Source organism: Suncus etruscus, chromosome 19, assembly GCF_024139225.1.
Source record: "Suncus etruscus isolate mSunEtr1 chromosome 19, mSunEtr1.pri.cur, whole genome shotgun sequence".
Classification (NCBI taxonomy): Eukaryota; Metazoa; Chordata; class Mammalia; order Eulipotyphla; family Soricidae; genus Suncus; species Suncus etruscus.
In genome coordinates this window covers 41,310,408-41,331,698 of record NC_064866.1, presented here as the reverse complement: position 1 = coordinate 41,331,698, position 21,291 = coordinate 41,310,408, and the positions used below count along the sequence as shown (strand labels likewise).

Sequence of the window (21,291 nt, the reverse complement as noted above, 5' to 3'; positions counted from 1 at the left end):
GTAGAAAGCCTGGCTAGAGTACAGGCGGGGGTGGGGTGGGGAGGAGGAAGATTTGGGACATTGGTGATGGGAATGTTAAACTGGTGAAGGAGGGTGTTCTTCTCATGACTGAAACCCAACTACCATCAAATTTGTAATCAGGGTGTTTAAATAAAGATGTTAATAATAAAAAAATAAAGAAACTCATTTATTTTCCATCAATCTGATTTCTATTCCTATTTTAGTCTAGAAAGAAGAGCTAAAGACCATTCAGTGTTGGTTCCTACCCATTCAGTGGCCTGAGCAGCAGTAGCTGCAGACCAATCTTCTGTGGCAGACTGAGTGCTCCAGTCTTCGGTAAAGAACTGCTGAATCAACATGGAGGGCACCTGCACCCCTTTAGACCAGTTTGCAACCTCAGGCTGAGTAGCAGTGAATTCAGGAGCTGGAGCAGTCCGTTCACCCTGAAATTCCTCCTTGATCACAGCCTTCTCAGCAGTAGCCTGCTCTTTTTCCTTGACATAAAATATGTTTTTCTTTCATGAAGGTTCCATAATTTTCATAGCATAAATCAAATTTGGTCTATGTCCCCCATTTTTATTTTTTTAATAAATATCTTTAAGCACCATAATTTTAAGCTTGTTTGTAGTTGGGCTTTAATTATATTATAATTATCTTATTATATATTATATATAATATAATATTATATATAATAATTATATTATTAATTATATATAACTAATTATCTATATATATATATATAAAGAACACCCCTCCTTCACCAGTGCAATGTTCCTCTCCCAACCCTTGCCTGTATTTAAGGCAGGTATTCTGTTTCTCTCACTCATTCCCAAGTGGTGCTCAGGAGACCTGGGGCCAATCCCAGGCATTATAGGCAATTCTTGGTGATTCAATACACCTGCTGCTATTTGGCCACTTGGGTGCCAAAACCACTTCATTGATGCTCATACACCTCCAGTGCAGTACCCAGCATGCAATGTGGACCACATGGTGCCTAGAAATTGAACAGGGGTCACCACATGCAAGGTTTATGCCTTATCCCATGAATTACTTTCCTAGCCACCAAAGTTTACATTCTCTCTCAAAATAATGTTTAACAATTTAAGTTTAAAAGTTCAATCAAAAATGTACATTTTTACCAAGATCTCATGCACCTCAGCATTCCTGGAACATATATTACTTTTATCAATTATAATATAAGAAGACCCACAAACAAAATCAGCTTCTTAAAAATCTATGAAAATCTATGATTTGGACAAAGTTAGTACTGTGCACTATTCATATTGAACATAACTGGAAAATGAAAAACAGGAGAGATCTCTGAATATGTTTTCATAGCAAGGGGTGGTAGGTTGTCTCACGAAAGCATCCATGTAGTGCCCATAAATAGCCTGATTCATGAGTCACATGCCCCCTATTGCTGGTCCAGGCGGCTATCTTAAGTATTCACTCTGGTCTTCAGTGTGAATGCTATGCATCTAAGTCTGACAGGAAGTGTGACCTCATTCTGTCCCTCAGCCTCTGGTTTCGCAGGCTGATTTTGAAAGAAAACAAAAGCGGTGATAGGGTTGACTTTCCCAAGAACTACATGTGTTTCTCTTCTAGAAAACAAGCAAAAGGCAGCTGAAAGCAGAACTTCTCTGCACATGCTTGCACAAACACAGTGATGAGAGATGGCATCTATTAGAAGGAGGGAAAGCTGGGATTTTCCTTATTGAAGAGAGTTCTGCACCTGTTGATATTCTGATATTTTTCGGCGAACAACGTGAAAAGCACTGGATTTGTCTGTCAACCGGAAGCTTCAAATTTCAGTAATTATTTTTTGTCACTTATCAATAGGAAAAAAGATTGGGAACTTCTTTGAAAAAATATTAATATTTTTCAGAATAGATCTATTACTTTAATGGAATTGTTAGAAAGACTGTTTCTTGAAAAGTTTTTTGAACTGTAACTGTAGTATCTTCAATGTTAATTGAATACTCAATTCTAATGTATAGAAATGTGTATTTCTATAGATTCCTATATGTATTTGTAAGATACAGCATTAAGATAGTGATTTTTCCTTCAGCATTTGCTTGTTTTAGATTAAACTTAGACTTATTTTTGTGGAAAATAATTTGGAATAAGATATGTTCATATTACATTGAGCCAAAATCAAGAAGGACAATAATATATGATTCTATTCTAATAAAAATACTGTATTTCAAACAAACAAAATCATAAATGTATGTGTTTTGATTTAAATATATTTTAAGGAATGCCAGAAAGTATTTTTCAGCTTCCGTAAAGTCATCATAGATTAGATTTTATATTAATTTATTAGAATATCCAATTTGTAGCTATACTATTATTCCTGTTTTATTTACTTTGGATGTCTACTAAAATATTGCTACCAAACATCTACTAAAATAATAAATAATTATTATCACATTAGAATATAAATAAAAGTGGTGAAACATAAAAGAATTTATGTCTACCCTTAAAGGTAGGTAGAAATAAAATAGTGGAACACACCAAGTTCAGTTGTCAGTTAAAGCCAATCCTCTATGATGAGTGTTAAATGATTAAAATTGCCATTCTTTTGTATTTAATTTGTAGTTAAAAAAGTAAATTAAATGTTCACGAGAAGTGAGCTTTTAAATCTGTTTAGCTGTATACTATTTTTAGTGCAACGTTCCTATGAATTTAGGAGTGGCCAGGCTGAATACAAGTGGAAAAACAAGTTCCCTCTGTCAATGGTTTGAAGTGTTGAGAGAAAGCAGGGAGCAATTCTCAAGCAATGTATAAAATTTGATAATGAGGTGGTAGTTGTTGGTGAAAATATAAACTTATTTAGAGACCTATAAAACCTATGAATTTTTTATATTTAAAGTAGTTCACATCCCTTTTTATATTTTGATTTTAAACCAACTTTTCTAAGTCTGATTTTACTTGATAACATGATGCATTTGTTGACACAGAGATGAGATTACTGAATTCTCTGTCTGTTTGGGGGCATACTCTATAGTACTTCTGGATAAGTGCTCAGAAGATTTTAAAAACAGTACTTGGGAGTCTATGTGATATTGGGGTTCAGAGCCAGGTCTCCAGCACACAAGACTGTGTACTAGCTTTTGAGCTACCTTCTGGAGAAAAAAATTATTTATATGTACTAAGTGAGACAATGGAAATGGAATACATAATCTTAGAGACTGAAACAATCTTAGTGGGCCTTCAATTCCATATCACTGTATTCTTTCAGTAAACACACACGTGCAATTAGTAGATACCATCTGTTTTAGCATCCATTTTCTATTTTTTAATATATAATTCCCCTTTTAAAATATCTTTTGCAGGAAATCTGCAAAGTTTGAACAAGCAGCTTTCCCAAAATGTATGGAATATCTCAACTGATGTCAACACCAGTAGCAAGTAAGTGGAGGAGCTCTGCTATCTGCAATTATCTTTTGAATGATTAGACTTTTTTTTAGCAATTTCTTTGCTTTGATTTTGCTGATATTCATACCATTAACCATCTGTCAGTAGCTTGTGCTTCTTAAATGCCAGTGTTCACTTGGCAATGATTTTGACTCCATTTATTTCCTTGAGAGAAATGTGATACTTTTCCTTTTAGTAGAAAATAATTATACATTTTCAGATGCCTTTGCAAAAAATGTGAAAGGAGAATTTTTATCAGATACAATTGAGATGTAAAACTTTATCTATTAAAATAAAAAAAAACACTGAATGATACGATGAATACTTACAGAAACTAAGGGCGTTGCCAAAACAGTAGTGGTTTCAGTTACTTCCTTCCTCTTGTTATTTTCTTCCAAAACTTACTTGTCACCCTTCCTTCCTCACCCAACTACAATTTTCTTTTTAAAAATCAATCAGCACAATATGAGAGTCTGAATTTCTTTCTTTGTCCTATGGAGTCAGTAATAGAGTCAAGTTTCATTGAGTCTGTGTATTAGAAGCAACCAGGCTAATGCTATACAGTATAAGGCTCTCTTCTACAGTTTTAAATATTAATTAACTGCAACTTTTCCCAACAGAAACCTATTACCATGAATGTGGCTAAAAAGGAATGAATGAATGACTTGTAAACTGAGATTACTCACAAGTCTTATACATCAGGAAATCACTTATACAAAACAAAAAGAAACATTTTTTTCCATTAATATCTTTTATAATATTCTATATTATCTTTTGTATATTATTATTTTGCAGCATTATATAATATTATTATCTTTTGTAATATCTTTTGCAATAGAAGTGATTTCAATATGTACTAATGAGAGTGCTTTTAAACAAGCGATTAAATTCCTCAAATTACAGAATAAACTAAAAACAAAATAAAGCAAAGCAAAAACAACAACAAATCTCCAGTATATTGGGTGATACATTTTTTTTTCCTTTAGTTTCATAGAAAATGCCATCTTCCTCCTTTTCACTACTCAGTTTGATGCTAATGATTTTTGATTGCCTCATCCTGCACAAAGGAACTTCTAAGGGAGAATGGAATGAGAGAATAAATAGCCTAGAAAAGAAATTAGGCCCTAAATTATTTCTGATTTCCTGGAGAGGCCTGGGGATATATTGCATTCATACTGATTAATTGGATAACCACATCAATTGAACTGTCTGCGGAAGCTGGGATATTGCCCTTCACACCTTACTTATAGCCTCCACTGTTTGGATTATGCTTATTGGTGAAGTTTGACATATGTGTATTTCTCTCTCATTTGCTCTTGCAGGTTCCTCTAAGTCTGGGTCTGAAAGAGAATATCTTAGAGAGCTGTCACCCACATGCCTTTTCCCAAGGTATTCTATCCCCAACAACAGTCTTTTTTTCCAACGATGTAACACTGCTACATTTTCACTTTAAAAGTAGTAGACTTAGCTGGCATCCAATTTGGTTATAGCTATAATTTTTATAGTCCTATGCACATACAAAACAAAAACTTGCCTTCTAGTGGGTTAGAAACATGAATTCTTTTGTTAAGTAAGTCTGAAAACTACTAAATGTCCAGATGTAGTTATTTTTTAAAAAGTTATCATTTCTTTGATAGTTTTCATCTATTTTATAAGAACAAGGAGATTTTTCCACCAATGTATACACAGGTCAAATTGTGTGCTTTCCTATGAAACATGTAAAAATTTTCCACCTTGTTTAGGTTCTATACTGAATTGTTTTACTTATTTTTAATTCCTGGTACAGGCATCAGCTAAAGTTGTGGGTTTTTTTTTTTTTAGCATTTTATGAAGTGTGTGGGATTATGCATTAATTTAAAACTGTTCTCTCTTTGAAAATTCTAGATTTTCTACTATTGTCAAGTGAATCAAACAAGTATGAACAAAAAGATAACATAGAAAGTTGAATGCTGGAGCTGGAGAGATAGCACAGCAGCAGGGCATTTGCCTTATACACAGTCTACTTAGGACAGATGGTAGTTCCAATCCCAGCATCGCATATGGTCCTCCAAGCCTGCCAGGAGCGATTTCTGAGCTCAGAGCCAGGAGTAACCCCTGAGCACCAAAACTTTTGGTGTGACCTCAAAACCAACCAACCAAACAAAAAGTTGAATGCTTTAGATAAATACAGGCTGATATTACCTATTTTTGGTATTTAGAATAACTGCAAGAAGAAATGCAATGCTTTAAAGGAGGATTTATATACTTGGTCCCAGAGTATAGTAGGAAAACTAAAGAACTTAAGTGGAGGAGGAGAAAGACAAATGTGAAATAATGGGGGGGGGGGCAGGAGCCAAGGGGACTCAGGTGCATTGCTTGTGTTAAGAAAGGACAAAACTAAAAATACAAGTCAAGGACAATACAAGTCTTATGAACACAGTCTGGAAAAACTCCCTGCCATGGTGGCATTAGGGCCTCCTTAGGTGGAAGTTTGATTCCTGGTGCTGGTACAGAAAACCATGTCAATGCCTAAATTGGAAATCACAATGATTTAAGTAAAATATTAAAAAGGAATGTTGACTTCTTTAGAATCAGAAAAGGACAGGATTAAAAACTTAACTCTGTATATAACAATGAAGTTATTTGCCCTTTTTAAAAAAAAAATAGTTGGCTATGCTCAGTATTTCTCAGGACTCTACACTCAGGTATCACTTCCGGTATCCTTGGAGATTGACTATGTGGGATCCTTGATGCAAAATCCAGGTCAAGAAAGATCTTTACCCACTATTCTCTCTTGGTACCCCTTCTTTACCTTATTTACTCCCTCTGAATACAAATACTATAATATAGAGATATTTTTGAAAACTAGAAAGAGCTTAAAAGTGTGGAGCAACAGTAAATGTTCAGTGGGGTCTATCTAAAATAATATCTTAACTTTTAGTGCATGTACTAATTGTGGAAAGACTTGTTAATTTAAAATTTATTATAAACTTGGTGGAACATTGATACCCTTTTGGTCAGCTACCTATCGAAAACCTTTCAAGAATGCATCAATTTTTTTAAACAAAAATAGACATATCTAGCTAAGTATATTTCCTTGGCTACCAAATCAAAAAAGGTTATCATTTGTATAAATGACCTAGATACAAATGTACAAAGAATAAAACGATCTCTTTGACTGCATGTTCATGCTGTCAATCATATTCATTTGGTAATTGTGTAATTCTAAGCTATCTATTTCCGTGACAAAGCTAAGGATATATAAATTAGAAGACTAATCAAATAAGGGTTGTAGAGTTTAATATGAACCTTTATCATCCCACTGGCTGTTTTAATTTTTTTCTATGCAAGAAAATGGACTAATGTCAAGAATGTAGATGCATTATATATTGAAGTGACTTCTGAACCATAAAGTTTTTGTCAAAGTGCTCTAAATAGAAGCACTATTTATCCTACACGTAGTTTAGTGCCCTTGGTGGTGAGGATATGAAACTCAGATTTATTGACATTTGTAGTGTTATAGAATGTCATTCTTAAGGTTGCAGCTATAAATGCAAAGAAGTTTATTTCCCTCAAGGTGACTGCGAATATGTGACACATGTTTTGTTAGAGACATTTCAAAGATTTTCCTTATTTTCTCTTTAGTTTTGTATGTGATTTTATGGACAGTAACAGCTCCTATGAATGCTGCTTCATAGATGCCCAGACAGGTTCCTACTTAAGCTGTCGTCGAAGTCCTAGGCTCCTCACCAACGGTTACTACATTTGGACAGAAGACAGTTTTTTATGCGATGAAAGTGGCAACATAACTCTGAACCCCTCCCAGACCAGTGTTCTCTACAAGGAAAACTCAGTTAGGTAAGTTAAGAATAGTGTCTAGATATCTGAAATTCAAGTTGTCTATTATGTATTCATTAATTGACTCACTCAACTATTTTTTTTATAGTGGAGTTAATTCCTGCTCCAGACTGTGAAAACACAAAAGCTAGTCAAGAACAGGATGTCCAACCTGAAAATTAAAAAAGTAATCAAATGGTATAGGTAGTGTGCAATACAGGTCAGTGGAGAGGAAAGACAAAGTAATTCTCTCAGTAGAGAGATTTTAGGATTTTAAAACCAATAAATAAATAAATAAAACAGAAATAGGGAAGGCAACTTGCAGAGCAGAGAAGAGAATAGGTGCACGAAGATGAAGTCAGATTCTAAGATGTTGAAGTCACTGGTGAGGTTGAATGCCAGGGCAGTAGAATATTCACGAAGAGGCATCCACCAGCCACTTCGGAAGAGTAACACAGTTTATTATAGGTGGCAAATGAATATTTATATTAGGGGAGAGTAGGGTGTGGACTCTGTCAGAGAACTAGGTAGGATGTGAGAGGAGACTAAAACAGGGTTTGTGCTTCTGTTTTTAGGGAAGACAGAGTAAGGGTATTAAGGAAAGCAGGGCGAGTGCTCTGGGTGTTAAAACAGGTGCTTAAGGTGATTGATTGGCTTACTTATGAAGGACTTTGGTACACTTTGGGGAATAGTGAATACTTTAGTAGGGATGCAGGGTAGAGTGGAAAGGGTGCTTTACAGGTGAGCTATCTAAGCACACAAAGCAAGGATGGGTTACCAGAAAAAGATTTTATCCTGCAGATAAAGATGAATAACTATCATGTTTGCCTTTGCAAGGTAGCACTGATTGCGTGGAGGGGAAGGATTTGGGGAAGTGAGTAGGTGGAGAAAATTAAAGGCAGAGAATTCACATAGAAAGAATAGCACGAATGAACAAACGAGATTGGAGGAAAAGAGATAAAAGGCTTGGCAAAGAGGTGAGGGCTTGGAGATGTACTGCAGTTAGGGTGTATATCTACAGTGTGGCCAACCATGGTTTAATTCTAAGCAGCACATGGTCCTCTGAGCACGAGCATATGTGGCTTTTAAAAAAAAATAATTTTTTTTTAAAAAAGTGAACCTTAATACAAATTATTTTATACAACATGTGTTTTACACAATTTTATTTTTATAAACCATGAGTGTACCATGTCCAGAATAAAGCTATCTTTAAAGTAAATAAAATTGTATCTATATAAAAAAGACTACATGGAAAGAGCTTCATTTTATTGTCATATCCTTCATTAAGCCATAAGACTGACTGTTCTAGAATTATTGATGTGCCCTTTCCCCTAGCTCCTGACCTTCTGATTCCCTCTTTGGGAACCCTTTTCTGAAAAAAAGAGATAGGTATTGGTCTCTGTGAAAGTATGTGAGCTCCAGCAAAAAATCAAACGAACAAACAAAAAACAAAAAAATGGGAGGGGGACTTAATCAAAATATAGAGATCTAATTATGTCAACTGGTTGTATGGTAGAACTATTTACCAAGATGAGATATAAACAAGAAGAAAGTTTGAAGGAAAGACAAAAGAATGAATTTGCTATTACATGATTTTAATTTGCACAAGCCACAATTATATTTCTTAAAAATCATAATGAGATGACTGTATGTCAATATTGACATTAGTAATATTGTGTGAAAAATAACCACAAACTCTCAGTGGCATTTAGCAATGAGTATACATGTATTTGAAATTGAGTTTAGGTAGACTGATCTAGATGAAAGAAGAGTGTGTTTTACATCATGTTAAAATTTTTCTGGTTTAGTTATCTCATTCATTTGGAATCATTAGGCTACAGAAAGAATATTATTCAAATTGTAATAAAATAAATGAAAGAGATATGCCTCAATAGCAATTTATATAAGTGAACTGGAGTCAAAGAGTAAGATATAACTCTACTTCTGTTGATATGGTGATAATAAAAAGTGTGAATATTTGAAAATAAAGTGCAATTTATTCTACAGTTTAGCAGACATGTGTGTTTTAACTTAATTCTTTTTTTCCAAGCTATACAATCTTTCCAATGACTTCACAGTTAGTTTACCTTAGATTTAATACAGGGTCCTTAAAAACTGTGAAATAAGCAAATGGAATGAAGTATTTTATTTTCAAACTTTTCATGTGTTTTCTTGAGAGGTACCACTATTTACACCTTGTTTGACTCAGATATCAGTTTTGGTGTTTTAACTAATATGTCTCTTTTCTCAATGTACTCACTTTATTTTTTATACATTTCTATTGAATTTCTATTTTTTTATTTACCATATAACACACAAATATCATTAATTCAGTTGGGTCCTCAAACTTTTTAAACAGGGGGCCAGTTCACTGTCCCTCAGACCATTGGAGGGTCTGACTATAGTAAAAACAAAACTTATGAACGAATTCTTATGCACACTGAATATATCTTATTTTGCAATGAAGAAACAAAAGATACAAATACAAGATGTGGCCCGCGGGCCATAGTTTGAGGGCCACTGATTAAACATTACTTTCTCACTATCTACTACAGGTAATACCAACTGCATATATGTATCTGTTCATATGCACATATATGTTTACTTATGTTTCAGATAATAAAAATGAAGAGTTCATAATGGTGAAAGAACTTTTTTCTTATTTGTATATATCAGATGTATGTGATTATTTCTTATCACCAATGCCTGCTTTATAACCTTTATCTATTATTCTTATGACTATTTGAGAAAAAGAAGACATAAGTCCAGATAGGTTAAGTCATTTCCTCAAGATCAGTTTCTGATTTTTTTATATTAATTAATTTTTTATTGTAGTTTAGGTAACATGTTTATGGTATTGGTGTGTGATGTTAACTAACCTCTATACCAAAGCACTCTTGACCCACAGAGCTATTACTACATCATCTCAAGTCTACCATCATCTGGGTGTTAAGTGGGACCGGATTCCATTTCAAATTGTCTGATGTCAAAATTCACGTCTTATCCACTCTTCTTAGCTTCATCCTTCTATGTACAGATCCTGTTATGAGAGATGTTTTTATTTATCTGTTTTATCTTCAAATATGGTTCAATCTTCATCTCAAAATAGATGCTTAATAGGAGTTTATTAATTAAATCAAACTTAAGAATAAATATAAGGGGCCAGGCGGTGGCGCTGGAGGTAAGGTGCCTGCCTTGCCTGCGCTAGCCTAGGACGGACCGCGGTTCGATCCCCCGGTGTCCCATATGGTCCCCCAAGAAGCCAGGAGCAACTTCTGAGCGCATAGCCAGGAGTAACCCCTGAGCGTCACAGGGTGTGGCCCAAAAACCAAAAAAAAAAAAGAATAAATATAAGAATAAATAATATAAAAATTTAATTTCTGCCTATTAATATTAAAATGACTTTATCTTAAAACCTATACGTATCTCTAAAATCTTGTTATGTGCAGAGTTCTTTCACCATCATAAATTCTTTTTGCTATTCCCTGAAATTGATGAGGGAGATAAAACAGATATTCTGAAATACAACCCAATTTACAGACATTTCGTTGCAGACAATTCTTTGTAAAATGATTAGCAGTGTCTCTGACCTCTATCCCTTAGATGCCTGTAGCAAATCTCCAGAAACTGCCAATGGTTCCTTATTACAAAGTAATTGTGATTGAGAATCATTGTATAAAGAATATACAGTGCTGGATATAATTGGAGCACTCTAAATACCAAATTGAAAACATTTTTTTTTTCTGAGAGCAGTTCCTTGAAGAAGTAGAACTCTGGAAAAGAAAACCACTGCATTTCACCTTTATGTTATGTGGCTCTAACTAGGTTCTAATAACATGGTTAGCACAGATGTAAAGATCACAAAGAGACAGCAATAGTTTCTTCCCTGTGAATGTTGAATAATTTCTCTGGTCTCAATATATCTCTTCATGCCATCGTCTGTGGTTAAAATATCTTTTAAAAATGCAAAGCAAACACATCATGACCATCCACATTACCCTTACCATGCCTCAATGTCTTTTTTTTTTTGCTCTAATATTAAATTTAAATTTCTTTGTGTAAACCTCAAGAGTCTTCATTGTTATCCATTTTCTTGCCCTTGTTGCTTTGTTTCCTGGCATGAACCAATAAAAGACCAATTTATTATTCCATGAACAGATTAGATCATCTCATGCAACCAAAGCCGTCACAAAAAGGATCTTTTGGCTCCCATTAGCAATAGGTATGGTATTCTTGGAGCAGTGTCTAGTTTCTTTTGTTTGTTTGTTTGTTTGTTTTGGGGCGAGACCTGGTGATGCTCAGGGGTTACTCCTGGCTATGCGCTCAGAAATTGCTCCTGGCTTGGGGGACCATTGGGTCTCCGGGAGATCGAACCACAGTCCATCCTAGGTTAATGCATGTAAGGCAAATGCCCTACCGCCTGAGCCACCGCTCTGGCCCCCTAGTTAATTCTTTTAAATCAAAATCTCCTACATGACAACCAGGAATTAAGAGAGTGAGTAGAGTCATATGCACTCCGGTTATGTCATAGACTACCTCTAAGATCTCACTCATTAAAGTTACTTCACATCTCTTTGCTGCTGTTTTCTGATCCAAAGGTGGATATCTTTCTCACAGAACTAGCCCAAGTGTGTGTGTGTGTGTGTGTGTGTATACTGTATTTAGATCCTTAAAATACTATTTGTTGTTCCTTAAAAAGACACAGAAGAAACTATATGAAAAAATTGATGTACCAACATAAATCTTTTCTTTGTCACAGACTTAGTTTATGACTTGTTTTTAAGGTTTGCCTTTTATCTCATTCTCCTTGATATTGAGCCATGTATCTCATATTCACAGAAATTTAAGAAGATTGTAGAATTAATAGAGGTAACAAAAGAAATGAGCTTCATGGACTTTTTTCTGTGTAGCTAATCATTTTCATGCATAGCGTCACTTCTGTTCATGATTCATCAGACTTACTACCTTTTTTTAAAAAAATTTTTAGGGTATTTAGAAAGAAAAAGAGACTCCGCCGATCTCTTTCTTCTCTTTTCAACCTTAAAGCCTCTAAATCCTGGCTTCATGACAATATGTTTGATGATGCTGAGCCTTTGCCAAGTGATGGCATCTGGTTGGATGGCTTCAGGAGAATGGACATGCATCGCTGCAATGAAAATGGTTTGTTTAAGCTCATTTCTTTATACTTGTCATATCCGAATAGGTGATAGGAAGCCTGTGACCATACCTGGCAACATAAAGAGACTAGTCATTTTCATAGGAAGGATGGTGCCTATGTTGCCCATTGTATTATTCTTTTTTGTTTGTTTGTTTGTTTTTTGGGCCATACCCGGCGGTGCTCAGGGGTTACTCCTGGCTGTCTGCTCAGAAATAGCTTCTGGCAGGCACCGGGGACCATATGGGACACCGGGATTCGAACCAACCACCTTTGGTCCTGGATCGGCTGCTTGCAAGGCAAACGCCGCTGTGCTATCTCTCTGGACCCCCATTGTATTATTCTTATTGATAAGTTTATATTATGTAAAATTGCTTCATTTAAATGTATTGATTATCACACTTATAAAACAAAAATATTTCTACATTCTAATGACTATTTTCTGTAAAAAACATGGGTGCAGGATGGACATTGGAATTGGATTATAGGTCCATTGAGAAAGTTACTTAGCATTTGAAAAATAAAATATTTTTGTTAAGCAAAATATACATATTTCTATTAGAATATGCTCTGTAACTATATTTTAACTTGGTCATATATGTGACACACGCATATACACATGTACATTGTGTCACAGCATATACATTGCATAATAAAATAGGAAAACATTCTTAGATTATGCACATCTATGAATTTAACTACGGTATGGAAACTCAAAAATTCAATTGTTTATTTTAATAAATAAAAATCTTTGTATAATTATTTTACTTGATAATTTGTAGTTATGAGTATTGTTATGACTAGAATAGAAACAACTGATATTTACTGACCATTTGCCAGTAAATGTTGCTGAGAGAGAATACAAGTAACATAATGCTTATTTATGGTTTCTTAGGGCTTGTGAAGAATGCAAGGGTTAGATCTTTCTTATATCATTGTGCAAAATACAAAAGAATAATTTTTCTAAGTACCGTGAAGAAAATATTTATGATACAATGGGAGATTTGACCCACTTAGAAACTCAGAGAGACAATGTACTGTGCGGAAATATCAACTGAGCTAAATTCTCGGAAATGAGAGTTTTTCTGGGTTGCCATGAAAGGAGAGGGAGTTAAGAACAAAGTGGATGAGAACAGGAAAAGCAGAAAAAGTATAAAAAGTATAATGATTTGAGTTTTGGGGAAAGAAAAATCAAATGCTGGATTTGGAAAATGTAGAGTTTAAGGATAAAATCAATATGGAGTGAAGACTGAGTTAAAGCTATATATCTGTAAACCATGTCAGTCAAAAAGATCATTGAAGGATGAGAGTGATAAGATAATTTAGTAAGAGGGTAGAGTGGGCAGATGACAAAGCCTACACTGGAACTTTATGAATTTAAAAATTTAATGGAGAATTTGGACTGACTAGCTTGAAAAGGAAAAAGAGAATGCATCCAGAGACAACTAAGAGACAATCCAGAAGAAACTAAGAGAGAATTATGTGATGCAATTCAAGGGAATAGTAGTTCAAAAAAAGATCCAGTAAATAGTGACAAAGTGTGGCCAAAGGTTATAAGATGATGGCTAGATTCATTGACATAAACATTGCTAGTGGCGGAGTGAAGGAGGCAGAAAAGCACCAGGAACATGGTTAAAAGAGTTGGGAAGTGAGGAAAGAAAAGTTTATGATATCTAGGATTCTTCATGATGTCTGCTGAAAAGGGGAGGAAAGGGACCAGTTGTTCAATAATGGTGCATTGAGAAGATCATGTTAACTGCACTATTTCTTGTTCAATCTGCTTCTGTTAGAAATGGGAGCAATTGGACCATGATTTAAAAAATTGGCCTGCATACAGATATGTTTGTAGGCATACTTTGAAATGCCATGCTCTTTTAATAGACATTCTTTTGTTTAATAATTAAATGTATAGGGCCAGAGTCATAGTACAGCTGGTAGGGTTGTTTGCCTTGCACATGGCTGACTCAGGATTGATGCTAGGCATCCATCCCATAGGGTCCTCCGAGTTTGCCAGGAGTAATTTCTGAGAGTAGAGGCAGGAGTGACCCGTAACTACCACCAGGTGTGGCCCCAGACCAAAGTAAATAAACTAACAATATAACCCATTTCCCAACTACAGTGTTTAATTCGCCATATTTAAAGTGCAATAAGAGGGCCAAAATGGAGGCTGGAGCGTTGGTGCAGCAGTAGGATGTTTGCCTTGCACATCGCTGACCCAGGACGGACCTTGGTTTGATCCCGGCATCCCATATGATCCCCCAAGCCAGGAGAGATTTCTGAGCGCATAGCCAGGAGTAAATCCTGAGCATCACCGGCTGTGGCCCAACTCCCCCCCCCCCCCGCCAAAAAAAAAGAAGGGGAAAAAAAAAAAGAGGGCCAGAGTGATAGTACCACAGATAAGGCATTTGTCTTGCATACAGCCAGTACCCTTCATGGTTGCCTGAACCTGCCAGAAATTATTCCCAAGCACAGAGACTTCCAATGTGACCCAGAAACAAACAAACAAACAAACAAATCAAAGTAGAAAAGATGTGAACTTAATCTCGAGAAACTCCTGTTTTTAAGCAGGCAATTATGCTTATGTATAATTTTAACTCCTTGAATACTAGCAGAGATTTTTGAGAAATATGCCCTTAAATACTAGAGGGCATTTGTTAGTTCTGCCTAAAGGATGCTTCTAGGTTTCTGGGGCTGGTAACATTTCAGCAGATTTTACAGACCGTGAAGAAATACAGGCAGAGAGAAGCTAACTTGATATATGCGTGTTCCACGACTATTTCTAAATCAGGAGCCACATATCCTAAGACATGAATGTGGCCTTGTCATTTTTCTTCACACAGCATACGGGACTCTTGGATATTTTTCTACACTAATCAGAGCTGGCTGCATAATGTGTAGGGCCCTGTAAAAATAAAATGCAGCGATCTTGTTTTAAAAAAGTTTAAAAATTTCAAGTGTCAATCCCTAAGCATTAAACCAAGGGTAGAACTTTTTAATGGAGACCTACATAATTGCACATAGTGATGCCCATGAAAACAGCTCTATCTTCAGATTTTCTTTTGTTCATTTGTTTGTCTGTTTGCTGGTAGAGAGGCATACCTAGTGGTGGTCAGTACTGTGCATGGAGTGATTAAACTTGGACCTTCCATATGCAAAGCATGTGTTCTGGCATGTTTAACCTTCCTCTTATCCTGATTAAACTGATTTGGTTTAAACTGACCTGATCTCAGTTTCCCAAATAATGCCCATTTTTCCACACTTCTGTGATTTTGCTTTTGTCACTCTGCCGCAATCACTCTTTCAAGCAGGAGAGAAGTATTGCTCTGGCAAGTACTTTTCTATAGACTGGGAAAGACAGTGATGAGCAAAGCAGACCAAGCTACATGTTTCCAATAAAACTGGATTCCTGGGGAGAGAGATGGGTTATAATAAAAAATTACATAGCAAGCTTAAGAGTGGTAAGATATATGAGACCAACAAAGGAAGAAAACCGAATGGTTTCAGCTTTAAATAAGATGATTAGGTTGGCCTCAGTGAAATGATCAGAGCATTTGTTTGAAAGTTTAAACCAGGTCAAAGTCTACAACAACCCATAAGGTCCCCTGAGCACTGCCAGGACTGATTCCTGAGTGCAGAGCCAGGAGGAACCCTTAGCATTGCCGAGTGTGGCCCCAAAACAAAAAGCAGGAACAAAACATCCAGCAGAGGCAAGAGAATGTAGGTGCACCAAGTTTAAACTATAGTTTAATCAGGGTTTGATAAGAGAGGGAGAAGAGAGTTGTGAAGAGTCTATTATGAAGCCGCAATTTTACTCAGAGTGAAAGGATTTTGGAAAAAATGGATAAGATAATTTGATTCTATCTTGAGATGTTATCTCTGGTTTCTGCATTCAGCTTTGATAGTAGGTGGGAATTGAACAGAAACAAGGAAATAAGTTAAGAAATTCCTTTAAATAATTCAGGTAGCAAATAGTTTGAATAAATAGTTGAAAAATATTTGAAACGATAGTTTAAACTAAGATAGCAGGGTGGAGGTGAAAAGTGGTAGGCATTTGAACTCATTTCAAAAGTTCCACCAACAGGATTAGCTCCTGTGATACAACAGAAAGAGTAAAGGGTCAGAATGGTAGCACAGTGGTAGGACATTTGCCTTGCATGTTGTGGCTGATCTAGGACAGATGCAGGTTCGATCCCAGCATCCCATATGGTCCCCTGAGCCAAGAGTGATTTCTGAGCGCAGAGCCAGGAGTAATCCCTGAGCAGCTTGGTGTGCCCCCACCAAAAAACAAACACAAACAAGCAAACAAAAAAAGTAAAGTCATGAATCTAAAACTTTATGTCTTTTTAATTTTATCTTTTACATTATCTAATTAAATATTCCCAAACCCTTAAAAGAGTATGTCTTTCATGTCCATTAAAACTGTGATGAAATGAGGTTCAGGGTTAAGAGACTTGCCCATGTTCTTCAGTTTAGAAAATAACAGAGTTGTAATTCAACCTGAGTCTGAAAACTTTAGTTTGAAAAGTCAACCTTTGCTTAATTTCACAAGGTTAAAATAATGCTTATCCTTTGTAACCCTCAAACAAAAGGAAAGCAAAAAATGTCATAGTAAGTTAAGGGTACTTAATATGATAAGTTAAGAGTATAGATAATGCCTAATTGTTGTATCTTTCTCGGTTGGTTTCCTGAGAAGAAAATTCAAGTACTTCAATTTTTAAAACTTCTTAATTTGCAGCAATTATAAGCCCACACAGCTTCAAATAAAATACTGTGAATCGTGTGTGTATAACTTTTATTCAAGTTCCTCTACTAGTAACAACTTGCTCAACTCCTATACATGGAAAGTGAATGGCATAGTACCATTTTTTTTACTAGTTTTTACATGACTTAAGGGAGTGTATGCATATGTTTTTAAAATAAGAAAGAGTAAGTGATTCTGAAAGCTATAAACAAATTCTATATGAAAATCTGATTAATTAAATTAAGTGTCCTTGTGGAGGGGAAGTTTTCTATAGCAAATATATAGGCAAGACAAAGATAGGAGAGAGAGGCAGGAACTTATGGGGTGTGAGTCTGAACACATAGAATGAAGATACTTGAAAAAAATCTTTGCATCATGTTGAGAAGTTGGATTTATCTAATTTCTCAAGCACATTTTTAAAGGCTACTACACAAATCAATGATGCAACCTTGGATTTAGACTTTCAAAATTACCTTTCAGGGACCAGAAAGATAGCATGGAGGTAAAGCTTTTTTGCCTTGCATGCAGAAGGACGGTGGTTAGAATCCCAGCATCCCATATGGTTCCCCGAGCCTGCCAGGAGCAATTTATGATCATAGAGCCAGGAGTAACCCCTGAGCGCTACCGGGTATGACCAAAAATAAATAAATAAATTACCTTTCAAACTATGAAATGAAGTCTGGATGAAGAACACCTACTCCTAGTAGCAGGGAGTCAGGTGGAACCAACAGGTATAAGTGTTTCTGGAGGTAGAGGAAAGATTTAAAGAATACTTTTAAAGGTGTAGTTGATAGGTTTATGACAAAGGAAGTATGGTGATGAAATAGTGTGAGTAATTGAAAAAACTACATGTTTAGTTTTAAAAGTTCTGCTAGTTACAAAGGCCCCAAAGATCAATAGTGAGAAAAAAAATACTTTTAATGGGCCTGGATTCAAGTCAATCTTTTCCATCCTAAATTGTTAAACAAGTTAGTTCATGACTTAGGCACTCCATTTATTCATAAATAAAACAAAAATAATGATAGCACATAGAAATGTGAGGTTGCAGTGCAATGATTCCTGAAAAAGAGAACATGTTATCATGGGGCAAGGTATTGCTCAATACATGTTAGCTCCAAATTAAAAAAAAAAAACATTAGTTAAGTAGAAAGGATACATAGGCCTATTTTATAGAAGCTGGTTGTTTCAAAAAACTACATTAACTAGGAACAGTTGCTTTTTAGTTGATATATAATTTAGTGTGTATATTATGTGTTATTTTATAAAATATTTATGAAGTATGTTATGCAGCCAGACCACTTTCTAATGCCAGAACATTTTCATTAATTCAAAGACAACCTTACCCAGAACCATTTGTTCCTTATTTTCTGTCTCCTCTGCTCGCCCCTTTGACAACCATTAGTATACTTTCTGTGTCTACACATTTGCCTATTTTAGACTTTTATTATTATTAAAGCAGTCTCTCCTCATTGTTAGAACTATAGAAGTAACTTGTTTGTGCATTTGAACATTTCCATTACCGATTTCTTATCAGGTCAGGTTCATAAACACACAGCATGTCTCTTCAGTTATAAATCAATATTTTCTGAATTGTCTAGCTGTTTCCAAAGCACAGCAGGATTTGCCTTAAAATTCAGGAGACCATTACAAAGACAAGCTGTACTTATTTGAGAGTTTAAAGAATTCCAATTTTGAAAACGCATGGCTAGACGTTCAAATGAATCTGAGGGAGGAACAAAGTTGAAAGATTCACAGAGAGATAAAGGATGGGGTGATAGGAGGAGTGCTGATCAGGGAAGGTGGTCACAATGCAGAGTGGTTTGGGGATAGAGGAATTGTACCAGAAGAGGGGATTTTTCTTACATACTTCCAGCCTGAGTTTGATCCCCAGCATCCCGTATGGTTACCAGGGCCTACCAGGAGTGAGCCTTAACCTCAGAGTCAGGAGTAAGTCCTGAGCACCACCTTGTAGGGTTGTCGTCCCCACCTCCCCAAATGGCATACTATTGTAGCAAAACTTGGCCTTGGATTATAAACAGGATAGTCAAAAAGAGAGGGATAGAGAGAATGGAAATTGGAATAGAAATGAGATGATAGGGATGGTGTGAAGGGGTATAGGCACTTTAGTGGTGACAGAGTGAAGTAACTGTGCACATTAATGCCATAAGGCTGAACACCATGTCCCCATGTAACCATGTCCCCTAAGTTAGAATAAAATTAATATATAAATTAGGAGTCCTCACTGGATATTTGACACTTCTTTTGGTACTGGTGGAGTGTTTCACCTTCTTTTTCTCCTTCATCTCCCAAATCGATGATGAGAGCCTCTAGAAGGATTCCGCCCATTTTCGGGGTATTAGACTCTTACCCCAGTTTATTACTTTTCTCTTTTTCAGGCAAAACCACGCAACTTGAAATAGCTAGTCCTGCCCTCCAGTTAGAGGGGGAAATAAGGGAGGCATCAAGATCAAACAGGTGCAAGACTACTAAGTAGTAGGTTAGATACAGAGGGGACCACATATTCTAGCCGCCCTGGGGGTGAGGGAAGAGGAAATGGGAGGTAAGACAAAAACGGAGTTGTAGGGAGGACAATTTGGTGATGGGAATCCCCCCTGATTTTATGTAAATATGTACCTAAAATATTATTGTCAACAATATGTAAGCCACTATGATCAAAATAAAAATTATATTAAAAATTAATATATAAATTAATCCATAGTTTTTATTAATGTTGAATTAATTGTTAGGTTTACTTTTACTTTAGTGAATTTTAAGGATTTCTACAAAGTTTCCTTTAAAGATGTAATGATGTAATTTGAAAACATTAAACAGTGAATAGTAAGGAGGATCCGAGCTATGCCAAAAAATCTACGTAAAGATACTTGAATGACTACATGTTGGGAATCATTCTAAAGGCAGGATTTCAAATATTTGGAAATCAACATCTAGTTTTCCCATTGATGCTTCTTCAAGAGATGTCCAAACATTTTAAAGCAATTTGACCATAGCTGTGTTCGCACATGCACGAGGTATCTTGTTAAAACGCATATGGTTTCCAAATATCTCCTAAATATAACAAATCAAAACACCCCTCTCTCCAAGGTCAGTAATTAGTCAACCTGGATACTCAGAGGACTTTGAAATTGCTCATCTCTGCTGTCAAGAGCAATCAGATCTTGCCAGGCTTCTTGTTTTCCAGATTCACCCAAGATTTCTTGACTTTTATCAGAAATTTTTTCCCTCTGGAAATGTTGCCTAGTTTGAGGACTCAAGAAGAATTCAAAATTAGATTGTTTTGCTTTTTTCTCGCTGTGAAATGCTTGCAATCAAAATTACTTCCCCCAATTTTCTCTTGCTTCAGTCTTTAGTCAAAAGAGGGATTTTTGTGAATGTGTGTTCCCGTTTTTTGTTTATCCTAAATTCACCCCTTCCACAGCTGTGGGGACACCTTCTTCATCAGTTGCAATTCATTCTCTATCCATGGCTTTTACCAGTTCCTCAAGCACCAAATTACAGTTCAGGACACATTCCTGGAGCCTATGAGTCATACCGAAGAGGGTAGTGGCTCCATGCACAGAGGAATGAGCAGGACTTCCCATTCTATTTCTAGCAGGTTTATTAAAGAAAGACAAGAAGGCCTCAGGCAAGGCACCCTGCTTGAAATTTGTAGTTTTTCGAGAGCTAATGTCCTGGCCCTCAAATCTATCTATCATCTATCTATCTATCTATCTATCTATCTATCTATCTATCTATCTATCTATCTATCTATCTATCATCAATCATCTATCTATCTATTACTATTGTGGGCAAAGTGAATTACAACAGTGATATTTAAGTGATAGTAATAATGAATGAGGGGCATTCCCACCACCTCTCTCTGGCCCCCTCGTAATGCTAGTGCAACTGTTCCCCCATGTACAGCTTGATGTAGCCTTAAATCTATATTTTTTCAACATTGTGTATGGGTCTGTGTTTCCATCTCTAGCAACACCCATTACTGTTTTATAGGAAAGAATATGAAAAAAATGGAAAAACTATCCTTTTTGAATAGAGGTAAATTACATTAAACTTAAATAAAAGAGGGGAATATAATAAAATTAGTATCTCCAAATACAATACAAAAGAGTTATTTACTAGAAAACTTTCTTGTCTTAGGAGCCTT

General features: G+C 35.7%; 1 protein-coding gene across 1 annotated transcript in view; it reads left to right on the top strand.

Moving 5' to 3' along the window:
- Nucleotides 1-3,357: 3,357 nt before the first annotated feature.
- TMEM71 (transmembrane protein 71) overlaps nt 3,358-21,291 on the top strand; it is a 34,327-nt gene continuing 16,393 nt past the window's right edge. Inside the window, exons 1-4 of the mRNA XM_049765590.1 lie at nt 3,358-3,411; nt 4,740-4,806; nt 7,042-7,254; nt 12,221-12,393. Coding sequence (XP_049621547.1) covers nt 3,372-3,411; nt 4,740-4,806; nt 7,042-7,254; nt 12,221-12,393 — 493 coding nt within the window. The 5' untranslated portion in view covers nt 3,358-3,371. The remainder of the gene's footprint in view (nt 3,412-4,739; nt 4,807-7,041; nt 7,255-12,220; nt 12,394-21,291) is intronic.